The sequence below is a fragment of the Gekko japonicus genome, unplaced genomic scaffold, assembly GCF_001447785.1.
Source record: "Gekko japonicus isolate JY-2015 unplaced genomic scaffold, Gekko_japonicus_V1.1 scaffold9, whole genome shotgun sequence".
NCBI lineage: Eukaryota > Metazoa > Chordata > Lepidosauria > Squamata > Gekkonidae > Gekko > Gekko japonicus.
This window is the reverse complement of record NW_015168044.1, coordinates 1,107,086-1,130,662: the sequence shown is the minus strand read 5'-3', so window position 1 is coordinate 1,130,662 and position 23,577 is coordinate 1,107,086. Positions and strand designations below refer to the sequence as shown.

Below are 23,577 nucleotides of genomic sequence, written 5' to 3'. Positions count from 1 at the left end.
TGCCTCTCTGCTGGGAGCGTATAAGAAAGTGAAGGTCCTTGGGTGGTTGGTGAAGTGGTGGAACTCTAGATTCTGTTTCCTTGCTTCAAAGGTGTATCACAGAAAGAAGGAATTTTGTCTGGATTTCCAGTCGCTTGGACAGAGCCAAACATCTACCTGGGTATCCTATGGAATAATCTCCCTTAGGCCAGTTTGGGGCTTGTGGCACTATGGATACATTGGACTATCCATATGATTTAAAGCCAGTTATGGCACCCATTAAGCCCTGGCTGTGTCAGGTCTCAGCCCTTGGACACCATAAATAGAAACCTATACAGATGTGGGTCTGCCTCAGGGACCCTGCATTTAGCATAGCTCCCAGTGGTCTAGTTGAGCATTATGTTGATCACTCAAGAGAGCATAATGCTTGATTCTTTCCCTGGCACATTGGCCATGACATCCTCAAGCATCTAGAGGCTTCAAAACCAGAGACAAGGAGTGCCATCCTAAGCAGAGTTACGCCAATCTAAACCCACTGGTTCCAATGGTTTTAGAAGGGTACAGCTCTGCTCAGAATGGTACTGCCAGTCTCCTTTATCCTGGAACCAGAAACTGAGCTATGCTGCCCTGCCATCCTCCCAAGGATCCATCCTGTGATATCCCCGAGATGTTTGGAAGAGATTTTACCCTTCTCCTTACTTCAAGAGGGGGTAGCCAACAATGTAGTCAATCCAGTTTCAGAGCTAGGATAAAATACACATTTAATATACATTAAACATGGATAGTTTTGCCATTACTCCTGGATTAGACATTCATGTCGGGTGAGATAAACCTTTTAGACTCTCCTCTATCTGAACACAAGGTCTTCCCAAACAAAAGGGTTAGATTTATTGTTTATAACACACAGAGGACATACAATTGCAGTCTAAGCAATGGCTCTAGGTGACCTAATATTATCATTTACTTGTTACAGGGGACACATAACAAGAAGTAATTGTTTCTGGGTTAGAAATCAAAGCCCCCTTTGTCTCCTTGATGTAAGGTAAAGCTTACTTTACATACATATGGCCAGTTCCAGTTTGATGATAATTCAGCAATAGTTTTGGCTGAATCCTTGTAGGAAACATATGAGAACTAGCTAGTATGAGAACTAGCTAATGAACCCAGGGGGGCAGGAATGTGAATTACCCTAACTAATGTAGCTGAAGTTCATCAGTTCTCAGAAACAATACCTTTCCCCCCACCCCGGGGCAGAACATAAAGGAAAACATATTCAGACTTGTCACAGCAAGACAGGACAGATTGGGGATGATTCCCTGATGACAGGAAACAGTAGCTACATGCAGCTTGGTCCCTTTATAATGGAGGCACTTTGGTCCATGTGGATACAGAGGATTATACTTAATGAAGACAATTAAATACTTTATGCTTCCAACACGACGTGGTAGTTTCCTTGTAAGCTTTTGATCCTGCAGGTACTCAAGTGTGCTTGCCTATAACCCAGTGGAAAGAGCAACTCCCCGTGTGGTTCTGGTGAATTTTACCATGGTTGTTAACGCACACAGAAAAGGACTTGCAATGATGGCTCAAAATGAGAGTGTGTTGCAGATCAGGCACTGGATCCCTGCTAGAGCACTGAAGCTCCGGGTCAAAAGAGGGAACTGTAGGAAATGCATGCTGGGGAAAGTTGCATGACTGCCTAGAATCCTCTGAGCCCTGGAAATTGGGAGACAGAAGCAGCCCAATCCTATCTGATGTAAAGCTCCCAAATTCACAGCACTCCCTTGTCACTGTGGGAAGCCATCAGGTTAACCTTCTGGGCTGCCAGATTAAAAGTTTTTGGACTACCTGCTCCCTGAATAACCTCTTGCCTGCCTGCCTGCCTGCCTGTCCTGACGTATTTGCTAGCCTGAGAGCCTGGCATGGTTGATGAAAACCACTGGACCCAAGTGGGATGCCACAACTGTGCCTTGCTGCACACAGAGCAACCTGCACATAGTTATAATTCCAGGGCTGAGGAGACAGCACAAATATCCCAGACTGCCAGGTGTTTCATGCTGATGATCGACAAGTCAAACAACACTTACCTCTTAACTCCCCTAGGTCGAGCGTCTTCCCTAGCTGCTCTAATAAATCGGCCCGGGCTGCATTCTTTTTGTGTTTTTTCCCATCGTAGTGTTGCTGTGCCATCATTGGGTTATTAAACCAAGCTGCGCAGAGCTGGCAATACCGGTCAGAGTCTCTTCTCTGGTGGGGTGGAGATACCACCGGAGTGCTATCCACACGTGGCTGCTTTAGGGAACTCAGGTTTGTCTCTGTAAAAGGAAGAAACGAAGTTTATACTTGACCACACAAGTTTCTGTTCTGGTTATCAATTCATTTTTTTTTTTACAAATTTATACAACACTCTTCTGCAGCACTTTGCTCCCAAGGCAGCTTACAGGGAATAAACATAACACAGTTAGAAGTGAATGGCATTCTTCTGTTAATAGGCCTTATTACCTGTCACATTTTTTTTCCTGGGGATGTCTCTGGGTCAGGTGGAGAGGTATGTTTGGAAGTTCTGCACTTCCCGGTGCACATGTACCTGATCTGGATTGAAGCCATGGAGTGTGGACAGAGGGCTTAGACATTCTCCCCTGAATCACTTTCTCAACTTGAAATGGCCTCTGAGGTACTATTTGCCCTACTGGGGGCTGCACATGTACTGATGAGCAACATGTGACATTTCCACAACCAGGGGAAAAGTGCCCCCATTGTCATTTCAGTTCAGGAAAATGACATGGGGTGAGGTCTAAGCCCCCTGTCTCCCATGGACTACATTCCTGATGCAAATCAGGCCCACACATGGGGGGAATTACAGAACACAACTCTTCACGTGACCCAGGAACATCCCACAGAAAACATAACATGTTGGACCCTCAACCCCAGGGAAACTGTTCTCTCTTCTGCTCCTTCTGTGAGGTAGTTGGCAGCTGATGTGGCACTGATCTGATTGTAACTGTTGGCATGCCAAGAAACAGAAAGGTGATTTTAAAGTCTGAAAATGTGTGGCCTGTTCACCAGTGGTCCTGAAGAGAAGATCTGTAGTGTTGTAAATAAGACTAAAATAACTAGATCAACCAAAAATGCCTCTGTTAGAAATTTTTGAGACCAGTGGCACCTTTGAGACCAACAAAGTTTTGTTCAAGGTATGAGTTTCCGTGTGCAAGGCACACTTCTGCAGTGCATGCACACGAAAGTGCACACCTTGAATAAAGCTTTGTTGGTCTTAAAGGTGCCACTGAACTCAAACTTTGTTCTACTGCTTCAGACCAACACGGCTACCGACCTGGATCTACCTGTTGTGACTGATTGTAAAACTCCCTCTGGATGCAACTGTGTGATAGGAGGACAATCATCTATAGAATCAGGCCTCTTTATGAGGTGAAATTCGCCAAACTAGGGCTACAGGTGGCCATGCCTGCATAGACTTCCCCACTGGAAGTCAGGGCCAGAGTAGGGCAAATGTAAAGACCTAGTAAACTGTTGAATGTTCTGCTCTGTTGCCCAGGCAAGGGTGGACGGTGCCTGGTAGGCACCCAATCCAGAGCCTTCACAGTTCCTGCCAGTCATAGGGGTAGATACTGCACATGCCTGGGCTTTGAGACTGGAGCGCATAGTCCTGGGTAGGGTTGCCAATCCCCAGTTGGGGGATCCCCTGGTTTGGAGGGGGGGGGGCGTGCGTCAAGGGTGATCACAATGTGGTGGGGTGGGATTTCTGCTGGGTGCTTCATTATACCCTGAGGAGACCAGTTCCCATAGAGTATGATGGAGAATCGATCTGTGGGTATCTGGGGTGGGCTACTGTTTGAGGTAGAGGCACCAAATTTTCAGCATAGCATCTGGTGCCTCAAGCCATAAGGATCTTGTTCCAAATCCTAAAGTCCATGACAAAAAGAAAAATAACACCTCTAATTGTCAGTGAATCCGGGCAATTGGCGAAGAAACCCCCTCCTACTTTGATTGCAGATAAAAGACTGTGCAATTGTTTCTCATCTTACATTCTCAGCAAGCACATTTCTTAGGAGCAGAATCAAATAGGTACATTTTTAGCTAAAATCTGATTTCTTTCCCACATCAAAAAGGCTTCTTTCCTTTTCTGACGAAACTTTAATGAGATCACATCTAGAGGGAACTTCAAGGTGATGGAACCTTGATTACCTGATTCCTTAGAGGGGTTTTTTTTTGGGGGGGGGGGAAATAACATATTCCATATGCACAATTATGACATTAACACTTCCACAATTGAACAGAACTCTTCCTCTAGCAGCCCAAAAGAAAAGAAATCCTACAAGCAGAGGTCATTTCGGGGGGGAACGTGGGGATCACAGTTCCCCCGGGTGAGATGCGGGGGCGGGGCACATGACGAAGCCCCGCCCCCTGCTTCCGGCCACCCTGCTTCCAGCCCTCATTCAGCCAGGAGGAGGCAGGAGAAGCGGGAGGGTAAGTTGCTTCCTCCCCGCCTCTCCCCACCCCTGCCTGCCTGGGGCCAGGGAGGGCCTTGGCGGGGCTTCCTCGCACTCCCGCTGGCCTTGCAGGTCCACCGCCGGGCCCCTGATGTCAGGGGGTGTGGCATATGCTAATGAGTTATGCTAATGAGTCCCCCTAGCTCTTTTTCTACGAAATGACCCCTGCCTACAAGGCACCAGGTATTGGGAATGGCAACACCCCACCCTGCAGCACTATTTTTCTGAAGCCCTGATCTGTGAGCCACTGAGGAAGAGAGGAAAGAAGCAAGCTGATCTTTCATACAGGTACGATCAAAGCACATTAGGGAAATGAGATCCTTGGTGCATTTGACTGCGGAAAGATGGAAATTTTTCTTCTCTGTGGCAGCATTTATTTTCCCTTACCAATTACCTCATTTTACCCCTTAGAACACAACTTCTTTTTCTTTCCCGTAATGCAATGACCTTGTAGGTTCATCTCCTATCTGTTTTTTTTAATTTGACATGCTAATTAACAAAGTCACATTACTGCCCTGACCTGGATAGCCCAGGCAAACTCAACCTCGTCAGATCTCGGAAGCAAAGCAGGGCCGACCCTGGCAAGTACTTGGATGGGAGACCTCCAAAGAATACCAGAGCTGGGACACAGAGGCAGGCTATCAAGCCACTTCTCTGAATGTCCTCCGTGCCCCAAAAAGGAGTCGCCAGAGGTCACCAGGGCTTCTAGTTATGGGCACATACACACGCACATGTACACACACAAAAATGCAATGAAAAAAAATTCACTTTACTGTTTATCTTGGATCTGAACGTTGATTAGGACTTCCATTTGGGAGCAGGTTTGAAAAGATGTGGAATGAGCCCTGCGTCCTGCGTCCTGCATCCACTCATGCAGAAACCCAGTTTGTATGATTTCCTCCCCCTCAAAAAGGGGAGAAAGAATCATGCAAACTGAGCCTTCCTGAGACAGGGGGGCCAGCAGGGCATCTAGTCCACACTGGAGGCTACCTGGGTTCTGTGCTGCCCATGGCTGAGTATGTGAGCGGTGGGGAGGGGGGCTATGTGGCTAGAGGTAATCTACCATCATATACCAAAAAGGGGGGAGGAAAAGTTGCATAAACAGGAGCATTTGAATGCTTTATTCTGCAGGAATTCTTTGGCAAGGATTTGAGGAAGGATGCTTAAGTATAGGGCAGTATGCATGAATTTATAGCAGTCAAGGCAATATTATAAAGGAAAATGATAAAACGTCATCCAACCATTCTGAGCCATTAACCTAACAAAGGGACAACCAGCTGACGATTGCAGTAACAGTACTACCGATCACAATAGGACACTTGGTATTATGAGTCCGGAGGGAACCATAAGGACTATTCACGTTACAAAAGAAAGAAACAAAAACCATAAAGGGATTGTTTTAAGAAAGCAGCTGGGGGGCGGGCGGAGGAAAACGGACTTCATATCAACATCTATTTGTCTTTCAAACACTGAGAGTCACTAAGATCCATCCCATGGCTTCAAGGAACCCATTTGGAACCAATGTGGTTTGAACTGAACTAATGGATCTGAGAACTTATTTTACATCCCTAAATGTTATCTTACATACCTACAGTTTGAAATGCTGGTCCTTTGGTCCTCCCCCATCACCCACTGTCCTTCTGTTTGCCATCACATGTAAACATGGGGTTGGATGCAGACTCAGCTGATCCCTCAACTGATGCCTCAAGTCTTCCTATTTCAAACCCCCCCCCCCAATGTTGTTCTTCTGGGTCCCAAGAGCAGCATGTTGTGGAGGTCTGTGGGGTGCACTGGGAGGCAGGAAAAGTTCCATTCTACTGATGGAAAATTTAGTCTGGGGTACGTGCATATCATTGTCTTTATGTGGCCATATACATATGGGTAACTGCCAATTGCATATGACAAAGTGGGTTCTGGCCCCGGACAAAGGGGGTTAGGTCTCCCACTATAGCAGAAGACCTCCCAGCCTGGCCCCCACTCAATTCCCCACCACCTCTCAGCAGCCCAGGAAAATGGAGGGAGGAACACCTTAGCATCATGTGCAACACTGGAAGAAATGTCATTGCATTGGTTTAACCACAGGATTTTGGGTGAATCCTAGAGCATTGCCTGGACATGATGATGTCACAGTTTCATACTGGAAGTGACATTGCACGTTGGTACACTGCCAAAGAGCTTGTCTCTGCCCTCCCAAATTCTTTGGTTGGCGTGCCAGCTACCCACAAGATTTTACTAAAATGAATTTATTAGTCTTTACACTGCAAGAAGATTTTCTATTGCTTTTCTTCAGCACACAACTACTGGTCTGGAATCTATCTATCTAGCTATCAGGGAAGAGCTAAAGTTCCAACTAATAACATCTAATAGTCAAGTATGTCCCTCCATGGGGATGAAAAAATATTCAAGGAGGGGCACCCACAACCAAGGAATATATTCACACAAATCTGGATTTCCCCTCAAGTTTCAGAAAAACATGAAAAATAATTAAAAGCTGGGGAGCTAATCCTCCCCCCAACAGTGATCTCAGTGCACACACAAATATCATGGGGGGAAATCCACAGGTGGTACTTGGGGTTGCTGTAGCAACTCAGAATGGTGTGCGACGATTGCAAGCCCCCCCCCCCCACTGCCACAAAAAAAGAGAAGGAGCTGCATTGGTGAGGAGTGGGAGCAGGGCGGGATAAGAAAAAGAGAACCGTAGGGGCTGCCATGGAAGAAGCAGAGCAGGCAGGCAGGCAGGCCACTGCCCCCTATATGGAAAGCCTGCTCACTACGTCGTGACGTCATCAAAGGTAGGCATAACATTCCCTGAGCTCTGCAGTTTCCAGCTACTGTCACAAGTGTTTTAACTTGCAGTTTCTCGTGTACCCAACAAGATATTCTCTTGATTCTTTCACTGCAGTATTCCAGACACTTCACACTAGCTTACAGTGTGACTGAGTTAAGTTTCCCTTGCATATTTGAGTGCATGTTTCGTATAATTTACAAGCATATCAGAGGGGAAAGTGGTGGATGTCTATTGTATGATGGTAGTGTCAAATAACTTCTGGTTTTCAGTTTTACTTTTTATTTACCATTGACACAGCATGAGATAGAAATATGCACAAACTCATACTTAGGTAAGAAGTTTTCACATACAGTAAACAAAAGGCATAATCTCCAGTTACCAAAAAGAACAGCTACACAGGGTATTGGGGGTGGTGTCCAGGCCCAGAGGAAGGCAAAAACCCTCAATGATCCCGGAGCCCATCTAGCTAGGCCTACCAGAAACCTTTTTGTTAACAAAAAAAGACAAGCCCAGCACTCTGATAACATGAAAAAGCTTTCTGGCTTCCTCTGGGCTTCTGTGGACTGGGCACCTGCACATTCTCTGCCCGGCAGGGAAGGAGAGAGGAAGAGGTTTCGAAGCTGGCGGCTGAAAGTGGAGATGGAGTTCTGGGTCCTCTGGGGGAGGGGGGGGCTCCCGCAAGGTGCCCTGGAGCTTTGCTTTTGGGCTGGAAACCCTGCAGGCTTTCATCATGACTTCTGTTTCCTCCTTCCCCCCCCAGTTGCGGCATATGGCGCATGAGAGGCAGAAGACTGAATGTCCTGGTGGCTCGTTCGTATGTGGGTAAACCAAACCGCCCTCATCGGTGCACTAAAATTGGATGTGAGGAGAGACTGCAGACACCGCTACGCCCCCGCCCCCCAGCACCTCTCCAAATAGCGCGTGCCACTTTCTGGCTTCACAGACTACTAGGCTGCGTGGACACCTCCTTGCATTGCAGGGCATGCTGTCCGCACCACACCAGCCTCGTGGGACCTCTACCAGGCACCCAAGGCCACGTGCGGATATTTTTAAAAAACCCAATCCACATAACTAGCTTTTAACTGACTGTGCATGTTCTTAATTGCCTCTGCTGCCCTGTTGCGCAGAGTGTACACAAACATGGAGAGACAGTCAGAGAAGTCCCCGGCTAGGCCTTAAAAGAGAAAGAAGCTTCCTTTGCTCATTTTGGGGGAACATCAGTTATCCAGACGATTTCCCTCTCACTGAGCTCTCGGGAAGGAAAGCAACCCATTAGTTTCGCAGGAACAAGAAGCGATTCCTCAAACAGCTCTGCTTGCAATGAATCGGGGTCCCTGTGTTTATGAGCCCCGCAGAAAGAACATTTTCCTGGGGGCCATGTTCCCTTCAGCCTGGTGTCTTGGTTAAGAGTGGAGGGCTCTAAGCTGGAAAACCGGGTTTGGTTCCCTACTCTTCTTCTTCCTCCTCCTCCTCCTCCTCCTCCTCCTTCTGTCTTGAACCCACTGCTGGAGGGTGGGGAAGGACCTAAGAGAAGCCGATGATGGATCAGGCCAGTGGCCCATCCAGTCCAACACTCTGGGTCACACAGTGGCCCCAAAACACCAGGAACCATAAGGAGGTCCAGCAGTGGGGCCAGGACAGCCTTCCCACTGCTGCCCCCCCAAGCACCAAGAATACAGAGCATCCCTTGCCCCAGCATGAAAGTTCCTATCTGTACCTTGTGGCTAATAGCCTCTGAGGGACCTCTGCTCTTAACATAAGAACATAAGAGAAGCCAATGTTGGATCAGGCCAAAGGCCTATCTAGTCCAACACTCTGTCACACGGTGGCCAGAAATACCAGGTGCCCTCAGGAGGTCCAGCAGTGGGGCCAGGACACTAGAAGCCCTCCCACTGTTGCCCCCCCCCCCAAGCACCAAGAAGCCAGAGCATCCCTTGCCCCAGACCGAGAGTTCCAATCTATACCTTGTGGCTAAGAGCCACTGAGGGACCTCTGCTCTTAACATAAGAACGTAAGAGAAGCCAATGTTGGATCAGGCCAAAGGCCTATCTAGTCCAACACTCTGTCACACGGTGGCCAGAAATACCAGGTGCCCTCAGGAGGTCCAGCAGTGGGTGAAGGAAGGAAGGAAGGAAGGCAGGCAGGCAGGCAGGCAGGAAGGCAGGCAGGCAGGCAGGAAGGAAGGAAGGAAGGAAGGAAGGAAGGAAGGAAGGAAGGAAGGAACAGGTGAAGTGACTGGCAGAGGGGAAGAAAAAAGATTTTCAGAGGCTGGAGATGATCAGGAGAGGAGAAATAAAACCGCAAGGGAAGTGGAAAGAGAGACGAAGTAGAGGGAGGGCAGAGTGTCAGGCAATCAAGATGGAGCAGGAGGGGAGAAGGGGGGGGCAGCAGAGGGCAGAGAACGGGATTTCCCCTCCCCCACTCGTCCTTGCAGGTCCAAAACATAGTCATTTACATTTTTTGTCCATGGTTTTTCCTTCTCCGGTCTTCACTGTAGACTTTATATATTTGTTTGTATCTGTGCACATTACACAGGTTTTATCTGCGGCGGACACAGTATTTATACATACAGCATATGAATAATGTGTGCGCCTGATTTATCGTTGCACAAATAACATTGAAAAAATGCTGTAAATTTTATAGGGAAAGCGCAGTGAAAGGAAATGTGAAAGAACATGAAAACAGAGGGTCAAGAATTCAGTTCATACCAAGGAGAAGAAAGAGCAACGTGAGGACATTTCAGCCACAACAGTCAGGATGAGAAACCTGAAACCATCGATTTCTTTGGACTGCTCTGCACATCTGGTGGCACCTCTTGGTGTGTCTCACAGTCAGGCTGCTTTCAGATGCTTCTCAAGACAGGGGCTTGAAGTATACGCCTGGTTCTTGCTGAACTCTCAAAACTTAGGCTGGCATCCCTCATACTTCTTCATCCCTTCCCAACTTGCCCCAGGCCTTCCCCCTTTTACACACATTGCAGTGTATAAATGGTTACTGGGAATAGCTCTTTAAGGGAAATGTTGCAAGCCAATGACATACGTAGTATCTTCCACCGCCTGAGGGAAATAATCAACCCTGATCTTCTCCTCCCTTCCAGCATTTAGGATTCTCTGTAATAGCTGCGTAGGAGATTTTGGGTATCTGACACCTCATAAATAAAGAAATGACTGTTACACATTTGTACAACTGCAGGAGTTTATTGTCAGACATGTTGTTTTGTGGTGCCTCTGGCTATAAAGCTAAAGATTTTGTTCTTCTGGTCAGCCCTCTCCTGGTTTATTAGCTTGCTGATGCCCTGGAGGGGACTGGAACAACATAACTTGCCATGGCTGGTAGGATCCTCAGAATTTATATCTGCTGCTTGCTGAAAATGTATGGCTGAGAAGGCAGAGGACCCTACAGTGGCTGTACTGAAATGTACGTTGACATTTCAGCAAAAGGGCTGAGTCAAACCCAGGTTTCGAATTTCTACCTGACATTTTACTTAAACTGAAATTAGAAGCAAACAGTTGAGGAATTTTCAGAGCAAACAGCCAAGGGAAGCCAATAAAGTTTAAAGGAAGGCTGGTCCTTCCACTCCTAAGTTGACAGCAATTAGTGAATTTTCCCTATTTTGTTTCTTCTTAAATCTGTTCACCTTTTTTTGTCAATGGTTTTAATCCTTGGGGGAAGGGTTGCCATTAGTTTGTTTGGACTCCATATGTATGTTGTATATTTTTTACACAATGTACATGGCATCGGTGTATATAGTGTGTGTCATTTATAGACATTTGGAGGTGTGGCTGCAGGCAGGAGAGAACTTGACAGAGGAAAGCTGTTTTTGGTGGCAGGTCTGTGTTCAGCAAACCATCTGAGGCCCCGTTCACACGGAGAAGTTGCCACGCTGAAGACACGGATGATAGGCAGATTTTCCTGGCGTGATCACACCACAACATCTGGGAAGTGTAGTGCACTCGTGGCTAACCCGTGGCTTGTTGCCGAAGATGCGGAGTAAAAAACCACCACATACGAGGTACTAGTTTCCGGAAAATGCGGGGCAAGGGCGGGCATCTGATCGCGTTTCCGCTGGAAACCCGGGGCATCTGGCACCCGCCCATGTCCCGTTGCAAACCGGATGTGTTTTTTTTAGTCTCCACAGGATGCGCACAAATGATTATGCGCATGCGCAGACTTTGGTGAGACAAAAAAATCCCGTTTGCCACTGAAGCGCTGCGGCGCGATTGCCTATGTGATTGCACCATGCTGCTTCTTTGCGGCACTGCAGACTAGCCATGTGATCGGCACCTAACGGCCTAACCACGGGACCTCAACGCAACGTCTGATTGGGCTGCCGTGCATTACTTTGTTCCGGGGCAAACAGCCACGCTTCTCCCCCCCCGCGCGCGCATTTTCCAGCCCGTGTGACCGGGGCCCGAGTCTGCCTTCAGATGCATGCATTGCGTAGCGAAAAGGAAATCCTGTTTCTGAAAGCTCACCAGGAACAGGGCTGCTGAGATCCACTACAGGCCCCCAGACAAAGTTCCCCACTGCTGCATCACACACCACCCAGACCCGACTCAAAAAGAACATGACCTGCTATTAACGTCATGATTTATCTATTCACATGTGGAAATACAAACATGTGAACCATCTGTCTTGAATATCATCCAGACATTGTCCTGTGTCTTTTTCATAGCTCGGCTCAGAAGATTTTTTTTTTTTTTTTAAATACATCATCTGAAGGTAGCATCTAGGAAGCAGAGAAGAGGTTTCACTAAAAGCAGGCTTGCTTTACTCATGCCCTATAGAAGGCTAAATTTGTAAATAAACAAATGAAGAAAGCGAGACAGTCATAATTTCCCAGTAGGGCTCCAACACAGACTGCTTCCGCTTGGGGATTTTTCCCCAGTGCGGAAAGCAAAAAGCTGCTGCACTAAAGGGGTGGGGGTGGGGGGCAACCATTAGACATTGGTGTTCCAGAGCTTTTCCCTTTAAGCCAGGGGGGAAAAAAACCCTATCTTAATCCATCTCCAAGGGATATCTGCAAAGTGATGGCAGGGGAATGTCCGTGTGGACACTTCCTCTATCAACACTACGTGGAGAATGGAAAGCTCGACTTTCAAAACAGTGCAGGGCACCTTGCTGCCACATACCATTCCCCCCTCTTAGTCCTTTAAATGGCTTTTCTCTTTCCCTGTCTTAACGTCCCCTGATCAGGCAGCACTGACACACCCTTCAGAGCCTTCTTGTGGGGGCCTCAACAGGCCTCAGGACTGACAGAAAGGGGTTAACAGCACTCCAGGTCCTCCTCTTCTCTGTCTCCTGCATTCCCCTGTAGCTTAGGTTAGCCAGCTGGAGGGCTAGCATGTGCTCCCAGGCCTGAGTCCCTGGCCCTTATGAAGGAGACTCCCTGAGGTGTGCCCGCCTCTTTCTCTCCCTGCCTCCTGGGTTGATGAGTGGAAGCTATTGCCAATCAGGTCTGGCTGGGCTGGCCTCCAGCTTCATTATCCATCTCCTTAAATGGATGCCCCACCTCCCCCCCACAGCCAGCTGATGCCAACACACACTCTAAGGCTTAGAGATCTACTATACAGAGGCTGTTCATTCCTCACTCCATCCTGTAGGGTTTAAGAGGGGGGAAATGGAGGTTTCATGCAGGGCCATAGCCAGTGGTGGGGTGTTGGGGGTGCCCCTATTGTATTTGCAACACCCCCATCTGGCGCTGGCAGTCAGTCAGGGGTGGTGCTTCAGAGCTGGGCAGGAAGGAAGAATTGCCACCTGAGTGGGCATCACAGTTCAGTTCGGAGCCAAGGAAGGAGAGAAGTGGCTCTGTCATTGCTGCCCACCCGGTGAGCCAGTCTCAAAAGGGCTCATGTGTGCTTGGCAGCTCCGGCTCCTCTGAACATGTAGAGCACACAGCCTCGCCCCAAGCCATGCTCAGCCCCCTTGGGTACATGGCCGGCCTCTACTCCCTGTCCGCTCTGAGGCCAGGGGAAGCAGCCTGGCCACCCCAGACAGAGCCCCAGAACACCACTGCCATGTCATGCTGAGGGGGACCTCACTTGCCTGCCACCGAGTAGGGATGTGCATTTGGTTCGTCCGAACCGAATGCACCCCCGAAAATGGCCCATTCGGACCCCTTTCGGGCTGCTGCAGGCCGATTCAGATTCTCTGATCTGAATCGGCCTGCGGCCGAATTGCTGCCGAATTTCGGCGGCAATTCAACCCCATTATATCCAATGGGCCATTGAAGTCAATGGCGAAAACCTAGGGTATATTCTGGGGACTGGAGGGGAGGGGGTTTGAGGGAGAGGCTCCAGACTCGCAGGGTAGCTGCTGGAGCCTCTCCCCAAGATACCGATTAAGTTTGAAGAACATTGGACCAGGGAGTTCAATTCTAAGGGACCCCAAACAGGTTGCCCCTATCCCTGCCATTGTTCTCTATGGTGGGGAAAAAGTATCTTTTTTCCCACCCAGAGAACAATGGAGGGGATGGGGCAACCTGTTTGAGGGCCCATAGAATTGGACCCCCTGGTCCAATGGTCTTGAAACGTGGTTGGTATCTTGGGGAGAGGCTCCATCAGCTGCTCTGCAAGTTTGGAGTCTCTCCCTCTAGCCCCCTCCCCTCCAGCCCCCAGAATATATCCTATGTTTTCGCCATTGACTTCAATGACCCATAGGATATAATGGGGCTGAAATTGGCATTCAGCTGGCCAAAGACTCCCCAATGGCTCCTACTGATGAAACTGACATGCGGGAATCTTACTGCCAGCCGAAATTGATTCTGCCCGACTCGGCCAAATCCGAATTGGCCGAACTCTTTTTTTGCACACCCCTACCACCGAACCCCGCCTGCCAGGCAAAAGACCCCAGAAGGCCAGGCCTCCTCCTCTGCTCAGTTAGGGGTGCTGCTGCCCCCATTCACCAGGCCCTGCAGCCTAGAAAGCAGCCTGTGGAGGGGGGTGCCAAGAAGAAGAGGTTCCCCTGCTCACAATTAAATGTTAATTTAATTAGCACCCCCCTGGGGAAAAATCCTGGCTACAGGCTGGGTTTCAGGGCCTTGGTCCCAGTGGAACAGAGAGAAAGGGGAGGAATGGGAGGTGGGGAACAGCAGCAGCAGCAATGAGCAGTGCAGGAACAGAGAATATAGACACTGTTCCTACCCATTCCCACAATCCTAGCTGCTACGGCAAGGGTCTGTTTTGGCACCCCTGGCTGCTTCCACGCAGGGATCCCCCCCCCCCATATGGAACATACCTTGTCCCTCACCACTTTTTAAAAGATCTTCCACATGAGATCCTTCTCATTCTGAGCAGTGCTCATGGGGCTCCCAGGGGTTTCCCCTTTAAGATGGAGCAACGAAAAACATCCTTTGCTCTGACTTAAAACAGAAACAATGCAATGGCCCGGGCAGAGTCTTTGTGTGGAGGCTCTGCTTGCAGCCATCTGTGTAGGGGGTGGAGTCTGATGCAACCTTCAAAATGGTGGTGCTACACTCTGTCTCGGCCCCACCCCCCGCTCTGTAACAGGACTTTATTTTAACAGCTCAGCCTGAGCTCCTCTGTGAGCCACAGATCAACTGCTGGGGGTGAGGGAGGATTGCCAGGCTGGGGGCAGCAGCAAGATTCTTGCAGGGCTGGTGCACTTGTCCACTGATGCAATGGGGGGGGGGAGGTGGTGGTAGCAACCAGTGGTGCAGGGATGGGGCATGAGGAACATGCCCCCACACGCTTCTGCCCTTTTGCTGTTGCCTCCACAGTGGAGGTGCTGTTTTGCACCCCTGTGTGGGAACAGCCTAAGGCAATTAAAAAACTTCACTTTGGTGCAAGTCCTGTATACTAAAACGTAACACTGATATTCGTGTCCTTTTTCAGTTCCATAGAGCAGAAAGCAGGGGTTTAAAGGGACTCCTTTCTATTCCCTGCAAAATCCACAAAAACAGCTGTCGGGGAGCAGCCTGCTCCCTATTGTTCAGCTGCGTAAAGTTTAAAGGGACTGTACAAGAAAGCCCGAAACAGCAGAGCAGCAGGGAGCAGACTTCTCCCCATGGTTCAGCTGTTTTTCAGGCTTTCTGCAAACCCAGTTGAAAGGGACTCCAGTTCATGATTCATGACTCCAGTCCCTTTCAACTGGGTTTGCGGGGCTATGAATCATAAACTCGTTCAGTTCACGAAATGAATCTCCCAGTTCGATTCAGGTTGTGGTTCAGTTTGTGGTTTGGCCGAGAACCACAAACTGACACAAACCAATTTTTTCTGGTTTGTGCCCATCCCTAGTAAGAAAGCAACATTTTAAAACAAATCATAAGATTTATATTTATAAAGAAATAAAATGGCAAATATTAACTACTTCAAGATACATCGCATTTTAAAACAGTGCTTCTGTGGCTGGTTTGACCTCCCCCAATCTCAAACCAGATAATCATATAAACTTCTGCTTCTTTTCAGGAACCAACTTCCTGTTGTAAACCAAGAATTGTTCCTTGTTGCAAGCCAAGATCATCCACACAGTTTATCCTTCCCCAAAGAGACACTCCAACTGGATGATGGTTTATTACAACACCCTTCACACTTTCTGCCTCGGAGAAAAGGACTCAGATTTCCACTTCTGTTCTATTGTATCTGACCAAGGGATCTTTGACTCTTGAAAATTTACACCCTGAAACTCTTGTTGTTTTCTAAGGTGCTACTAGAGTCAAAGCCAACCATGCCTGCAGCAGCAGAAGAAAGTTTGACTCCAGTGGCACCTTTAAGACCAACAAAGTTTTATTCAAGGTACTAGGAGCAAAGCCCGTTGTGGAGGAAGACAACGTCCCCTAGCATGGCACAATGGAGGCACCTCCCAGTCTCCTGATCATTCCCCCCATGTGACCCCCCTGGAGTTGGGGGCGAGGGAGTGGCTGGGTGACCTCCAGCAGCCTCAGGGCCGGCAGCACGCTGGACCCCGCCCAGTGAGAGGTTAGCCAGCTGCATGTAGTTGTTGGCGGCGGCAGCAGCAGGATCAGGTGTGGCCGGAGGCGGCCCTCGCGTGCTGGAATGGGTGGTGCAGCCGTCATCCAGGCGCAGGGCAGCTGGGAGCCTGTAGCCAGGATTGGGTGAGGGCAGCGGTGGTGGCAGGATCGGGTGAGCCCCCCCCACACTGAAGCAACCAGGCCGCCCGTCATCAGATTGCACGGAGGCCGGGTGACGACATGCGTTCAGGTGAGGGCAGTGGCAGCGGCAGGCTCAGGCCACGGCCCCTCGGTGGTGCACGCAGCCCGGCTTGCTATGGGTGCTCGGGAGAGGACAGACACAACGGCTGTTTGGGTGGTGGGGCAAGACTCTGCCATGGTGTCTTCGAATTGCGGGGCACGTTTGCCCTGGCACCGCATCTGTGGTCGGGCATCAGAGACTGCGGCCAGTGGCCAGCGTCCCCGGCATGAGTGGCGGCTGGCTCAGGCAGGGCAAAAGGGCAGCGACGTGGTTGAGTTTTCTCAGGGCTCTGAGACTCACCAACTTCTGGAGCTTTTTTCGGGGTCCATTTGGTTCTCCTTGGTCCCATCGGTTCATCGGGAGTACGAACTGATTGCAGAGGACTTTTATATCTGAGCCCTCTGTTTGTGGCAACCACGCACACTTCTTCAGATACAGTGAAATGGAAGTTACCAGTCCATACATATAGGTAAAGGGTGAAAAGTAAATGAGCATACAACATAATGAAGATGTTTAACAGATTCGGGGGCCAAACAGGAATAACAAGCTTAGTTTATATGGTTACCATTTGTTTGGGTTTAATTCTGGGGGGAAACATAGTGAAGGAAATAAATATATCAAAATTGGAGATTGATGGGCAGATGCATCGTTAAACGTGGGATGCTGAGAGTAATTAACTGAGACCCTGCCATTACACTCTACCCGTCTCCTCTCAAGCATCTTCTTCTTTGAAGTGGGGTGACTGGCTGTGTAGAGTTATCTTCCCTGCAGCGTTATTTGTAGTAGACTTGCTTCATCTTCTGCCAGCAAAGCCCTCAATTTGATTGTTTTGATTTCTCACCACCTCTTTCCTTGCTTCTTTACCTTCCAGTGCAGAGAGGGAGCCTGGGGACTGTTGTTGCCATGTAAAATTTCTGTCCTGAGCCTCCATCTGGTGCCTGGCTTTTGAGGAAGTGGGACATCACTCAGTTCCTCCGGCCCCCAAGATGATGCAGACCACCTGAAGATTTTACCGCCCGTCGCTCCCTCTCAGCAGCCCTTGTCAGTGAGAGGAGCACAAAGATTCCTTTTCTTTTTCTTTTTCTCTTTTTTTTTTTTTGGTAATTCCTATTTGCCATATTAATATATTCATCACAACATTTTCTGTTGTGGATTCAGATGCAGTGGAGAAAATTCAGCTTCTCTGCCTTTGTTAGCGGTTTGCAAGGATTTTATGGTTCAGCAAACAATAAGATGATTAAATTATCTGCTGTCATTTGACTTTTTAAAAAAGTAAAAGTAAACAGGTTCTAAGTTACTGGTGCCTGAGTGATGTGTATGGCAGGCAAAATTCAAGATACCAACCAATGTGTAAAAATGCTTTTAAAAATACCATCTCTCTCTCTCACACACACATACACTTTCACTCTCTCTCACACACACACACATACACACTTGAGCTCAGAACAAAACGGTCCGTCTACTCTCTGCAAATGCTGGAAGGAGAAAAATAAATTCACTGAACTGTCAATTAAAGGAGATCCAGCACTGGTTATGCGTAGCCAAAGGGGACAGCAACAACTTCTAACATGCAAGCAAATGATCACAAAACATGAACATGCAGATACTTTCGGCGTGCCTGAGCCCAGTGGGCTTGGCTGATGGGCTGATGATCATCTAGAGGAATAAAGGAAACCATAATGAGCATCATCAGGTTTTTTTAAAAGGTTGCTATGGCAAAGGGAGCAATGAATAGCTGCTTTTGTTCCATTTTCTTCCCTTGCTGTCCATTTGCTGTCCCAAATAGACAGAGACAGGCGGGACACAGCGCCAGTCGCTCCTGTTTCTGCTCAGCAGGGAATCCAAAGTCAGAATCTGAACAGACAGAGCATTCCATCCCTTTAACTTCAATAAAAAAACCCCTTTAGCTTCAATATCGTTGGACCTACCTGTGGCCTTTAATGTTGGCTGCTCTCCTAGCAACAGTTTTAACCTTTTGGCGTGGATTTTCCCTTGATAGTGTGACTCAGCCACCACGGCTGAAGTAAAGGACATGTTACACAGTGTGCAGCACTTGTTCTTATCCACCAAGTCATCATCGCTGCCCTGAAAGATGAGAAGGAAGAACAAGAGACTTTTAGCTCCAGCTCTGACAGAGGTGGCAGGCAGGGCCAGACCTGCAGGCAAACTCTGGTTCAACAAAATGTTTTATGCCAGAGTTTGAAAGTTCTAGAGTTTTCAAAGCCGTTTCAAACATCCCACTGATATCGCTGGAGCCATCACAAAGGTTCAGACGCTTCCCAGAAGACTCTTGGTCCTGGCACATGCCAGAAATTGCCAGTAGACATGCAGTAAAGCAGATTCAGGTGGGGAGCCAAGTTCGTCTGAAGTGGCAGAACAAAGTTTACGTTCAGCGGCACCTTTAAGACCAACAACATTTTATTCAAGGTATAAGCTTCCGTGTATCTGAAGCAGTGTGCTTGCACACAAAAACTTATACCTTGAATAAAACTTTGTTGGTCTTAAGGGTTCCACTGGACTCAAACTTTATTCAGTAAAACACAGAGTTAGATACGCCTGTTTCAATAGTCTTCCAATACTTCTTGCCTGACTCTGGGCAGAACTAGACAACCCAGGGATGCCATGGCCATTTTAGTGCAGGAATTCTCTTGTTTTAAAATGCTGCTGGAGCCAGAATCTCCTTGGGGCCATGGCAAGGAGTGGAGGGGCTCCTGTTTCCCTCTCCATGCACTTTTTCAAGAACCCAAATCCCTGGAGCATTTGGGGTTTTGAAAAGCAGTGGGGGGGGGCCAGGAGACCCTCCCTCCAATGCCATGGTCCCAAGCAGGATCTGGCCCGTGGCATTTTTATCACAAGAGAATTCCTGCAGTAAAATGGTTGTGTCTAGTTGTGTCTTCTATGGAGGCACCAGGCCAGGGTGGCTCATCCACATTGGGAAGGGTAGAAGTTCAGTGGATTCCAGCCTCGACATGTTCCCACGACATCATCATCTAGCAGCCTCGAAACCAGAAATATGCAGAGCCCTTCAAAGTAGAGTTACACCCTTCTAAACCCATTGAAGTTGATGGGTTTATTTATCTACCTGTTTATTTCCAGACATAAATCGGTTTCTTCCCCAGATGAATTAAGGTTTCGGTGGAAATGACCTAGGTAGATTAGCAAGATTCAGTAAGGGACACTCTTACCATCCAGTAATTTAAGACTTAACATGAGGGCTACTGATCATATATTTATGTCATTCATGTTTTTATTCTGATTTTCCTCCAAGAAGTTCAGGGGGGCATATTTGTACAACCTACCTGAGAGGTAGGCCAGGCGGGGAGAGAGGAGCTGGCCCAAATTCCCCCCTCAAGCTTCATAGCTGGGGATCTGAATCCTGGTCTCCACACCCCAAGTCTGATATTCTAACCACTGCATGGGCATGTACCTTACATTGGTCTCCCAACAATGTCTGTCACAGGTGATTTCAGTAATCCTTACAAATGCCCTATAAGATAGGTCAGTATTATTATTCCTTATTGCAAATGGGGACTAAGGCACAGAGAGAAAAAGCCTTGCCGGGGGGGCCAGCCTACACATAACACATTCAGGTACAGGTTGGAATTCTCCAGACCCAACTTTCATCCTGCCCCTCACCTGTCAGATGGCAGCTCCTGGGAACTAATTTTCTCAGTGATGCAGTGACCTGATTTGGATCAAGATTGCAGCATTGGGGGGGGGGGAAGGGGCTTCAGCTATTCCCCCCACAACATTTCCCCAGTCCAAAGAGGCCTCATGTTTGCCCAGTTGTGGGGCTGCAAGTACAGCCCACGGGGCACATGGAGCCCCAATGAGGCAAATTAACAATTTTGGGGCCCTTTGTAAGTTGCAAAAAAAGGTGTGCTGGAGAAGTCGAAGCACCTTGTCCCTTGTGCCATGGTCCCAATCTGAACCAGGCCCCTGTTTTGAGAAATTAGTTCTCAGCAGCTGCTGTCTGACTGAGGACAATGTGAGTTGGGTTGAGGAAACCCTGACCTAACTCATTAAAAACATCACATCTAGTTTAGCCCACAGGCTGAGATGAGATTAGTTCACAGATCATTTTCTGAGCCCTACACTGGCTCCTGATTATAGAAATGCCGCAACTCTGCTATGCTCAGCAAAAGGGAGTATCTAGATGGTGCAGAGACAAGAGGAGAAAAGGGAGTTGTGCGCAAGCTCTCTGTATGTATGTTACGTGTGTCTGCATGGCAGCTGTAGCCTCCTTGCCCTGAAAATTACCGAAGGGGGCCAGAGTGTAGCAGGGGAGTTGTGCTGAGCTGCCCTAACAATATGTTTGACCCTCCCTCCTTATGCAACACCATTCTGCCACTTCCCTTTCACCCCATATGCACAGCAAGGCTATCAATTAACTTTTGCCAAACAGAGTGCATCAGAAACGGGAACACACTATCTTCTCCAATTAAAAAACTATAAAAAACGTTTTTCATCCATTGCTGTGAGAATAAAAAGCCCAGTAAAACTTAGACTCACAGAATCGCAGAGTTGGAAGGGGCCATACAGGCCATCTAGTCCAACCTCCTGCTCAATGCAGGATCAGCCTAGAGCAGTGGTGGGGAACCTATGGCACGGGTTCCAGAGGTGGCACTCAGAGCCCTCTCTGTGGGCACGCGTGCCATCGCCCCAGCCAGGCCCAGACCATCATTAAAGTGTTGAATTCTCTGCCAAATAATTTTAAGTAAATGAAAGCATTTGGGATTGCTTTTCTTACTTTGTTTGGACCATCTTAAGTTAATGTATGAGTTGTTTTTTCTAAAGTAAAACCTCAGTATTCAGGTTAAATTGCCGTGTTGGCACTTTGCGATAAATAAGTGGGTTTTGGGTTGCAGTTTGGGCACTCGGTCTCTAAAAGGTTCGCCATCACTGGCCTAGAGCATCCCTGACAAGTGTTTGTCCAGCCACTGATTAAAGACTGCCAGTGAGAGGGAACTCACCACCTCCCTAGGCAGCTGGTTCCACCGCTGAACTACTCTTACTGTAAAAAAGTTTTTTCTCTGGCGAAAAATTTTACACCTGTGCACTGTGCCTCCAAAAGCGAAAAGGTTCCCTGAGAGCAAATTTGTTGCGAATTACGTTTGCAGGCAATGGATAATTTTCAAGCCCCATCAAGATGTTATACATAAATCTCTGAGCTTCCCCCGCTCTGGTGCCCTAAAGGCTTGAACTGCATCTGAGCAGTGTGTGTGTGGGGGGCCCTCTCAAAGGCTGGGGAGGGGAGGCTTTATTCCTTGCCACCCAAAATGGTATCCATGGCTCCACTTCTTCCTTCTCTTTCAGGACCGTGGATACAAGTTTGTCTGAACTAGCTTGAGCAGAGAAAGACAACAGGTCAGAAAGTGAACCTCTTCCTTGCTTCCCTGAAGGAGTTCAATCCAGGTGGCCAGCTGTGTTGGTCTGAAGCAGTAGAACAAATTTAGAGTCCAGTGGCATGCACAAGAAAGCTCATAGCTTGAATAAAACTTTGTTGGTCTTAAAGGAGCCACTGGACTCCTAAATTTGTTTCCCTGAAAGAGTGACATTGAGAGCACTGTGGGGTATGTGCAGAAAGCTCAGTAAAAAAAAAAAAAAGGTAACATCTTATTCTATGAAAATACAAATATGTTAACTTGGGTAACAAAAGTAGGAAGCGCGGGGTGGCCGCGGGGAGGGTCAAGAATAAGTATAGATTAATTTTATTCAAATTTTAATTTTATTCAACTTTGCTGGTCTTAAACGTTGTTCTGCTGCTTCAGACCAACCCGGCTACTCACCTGAATTTTTCTACAGATTAATTTGACAGCCAAAAAGGACTCAAAGTCCACAAAGACAAAAATATAACTACAACAGCTAATTGGATACATGCCCTAGCAATCTAAAACACCTTGTTGCCAGTGGGATGGGGAACAGGATTCAGCCTTCTTCACTCCTACAGCAATAGTCGGAAACAGAAGACATGGAGCCTCCAAGGCGTCTTTAAAAACTGATGCCTAAACCGATGCTGGCTTAACTCCAGCAGGAAACTGGGGGGGCGGGGGCTCTTCTCCTCACCAGTATAAAGTGTGGGGAAAGCCGTTCATCAGTTACTCTGCTAGCTGGCCCAGTTATTTTGTACAAGTGGATCTGGGATATCTCTGTATCTCTTTTGTGGACGTGATATCTGCTATTGTTGATACTTCCTGCTTAGGATACTGGGTTGTGGTGACACAGCTAAACAGAGAATCTGTGAGAACAGTGACTGTCACAATGACACCCCCTTTTCAAAGTTACACAGCTGAGACAGGGCCCTTTCCCCACGGTGCTTCTACTGTGGCATATTATTCAAAGGAACATCTATTGGTGCTTGCTGTGCTGATTTTTAAATGTCAGATGAAGGTTGTCAAATTCTCCTGAGCCTTTCAAGTTAATCAGGTTTTAATTAGTTAATTGTCACTGTTACCTAACTTGTTTTTGTGCTGCTACACCTGTTATTGCAATCATTGCTCACTGGTGGGTTTTTTGTTTTGGTTAGTAGATGCTATTACTATTTTTAACTTACAGATCTTGTTTACATTGAGAGGCGGGATATAAATATTTGAACATAAATAAATAAAGCTATACTGTAAATACAGTTTGGGTGGGCAGCAGCAGCCCTGCCATAAGGCAAACTGAAAAAAGCCTCCCCTGGTGGAGGCTCTTAGGCATCACCGAGGGTGACTGGGGATATTTCTGCAGTAGTGAAATTTCCCACATTGATGTTTTTAATACTGCACATTATGTGAAATTTTCCTCAGTAGATTTTTCCTCACCAGGTACAAACCCGAAGTTTTCTCCTTCTTACCTCACATTTTTGGAACTCACTGAAACTGGGGATTCTGAAAATGCAAGGTAAGAAAGAGAAAACTTTGGGTATGCACCTGCTGAGAAAAAATTTACTGCGGAAAATTTCACATAACACACAGTTTTAAAAAAATCAAAGCAGGGAATTTCACTACTGTGGAAATGGTCAGAAACTGAACAGATCTATGGGTCGCAATCTGCCAGAAAGTCTTCCTGTGCAAACCAAGTAAAATCAAGAATGGTGAATTTAGAATTGGCTGGGGGTGGTAGCTTGGAACAAACACCCCCAGTTTAGAAT

General features: G+C 47.8%; 1 protein-coding gene across 1 annotated transcript in view; it reads right to left on the bottom strand.

The window, feature by feature from the left end:
• ZMAT4 (zinc finger, matrin-type 4) overlaps positions 1-23,577 on the bottom strand; it is a 187,914-nt gene that overhangs the window by 88,976 nt on the left and 75,361 nt on the right. Inside the window, exons 3-4 of the mRNA XM_015414212.1 lie at positions 18,374-18,530; positions 2,067-2,294 (exon numbers count right to left, since the gene is read on the bottom strand). Coding sequence (XP_015269698.1) covers positions 2,067-2,294; positions 18,374-18,530 — 385 coding nt within the window. The remainder of the gene's footprint in view (positions 1-2,066; positions 2,295-18,373; positions 18,531-23,577) is intronic.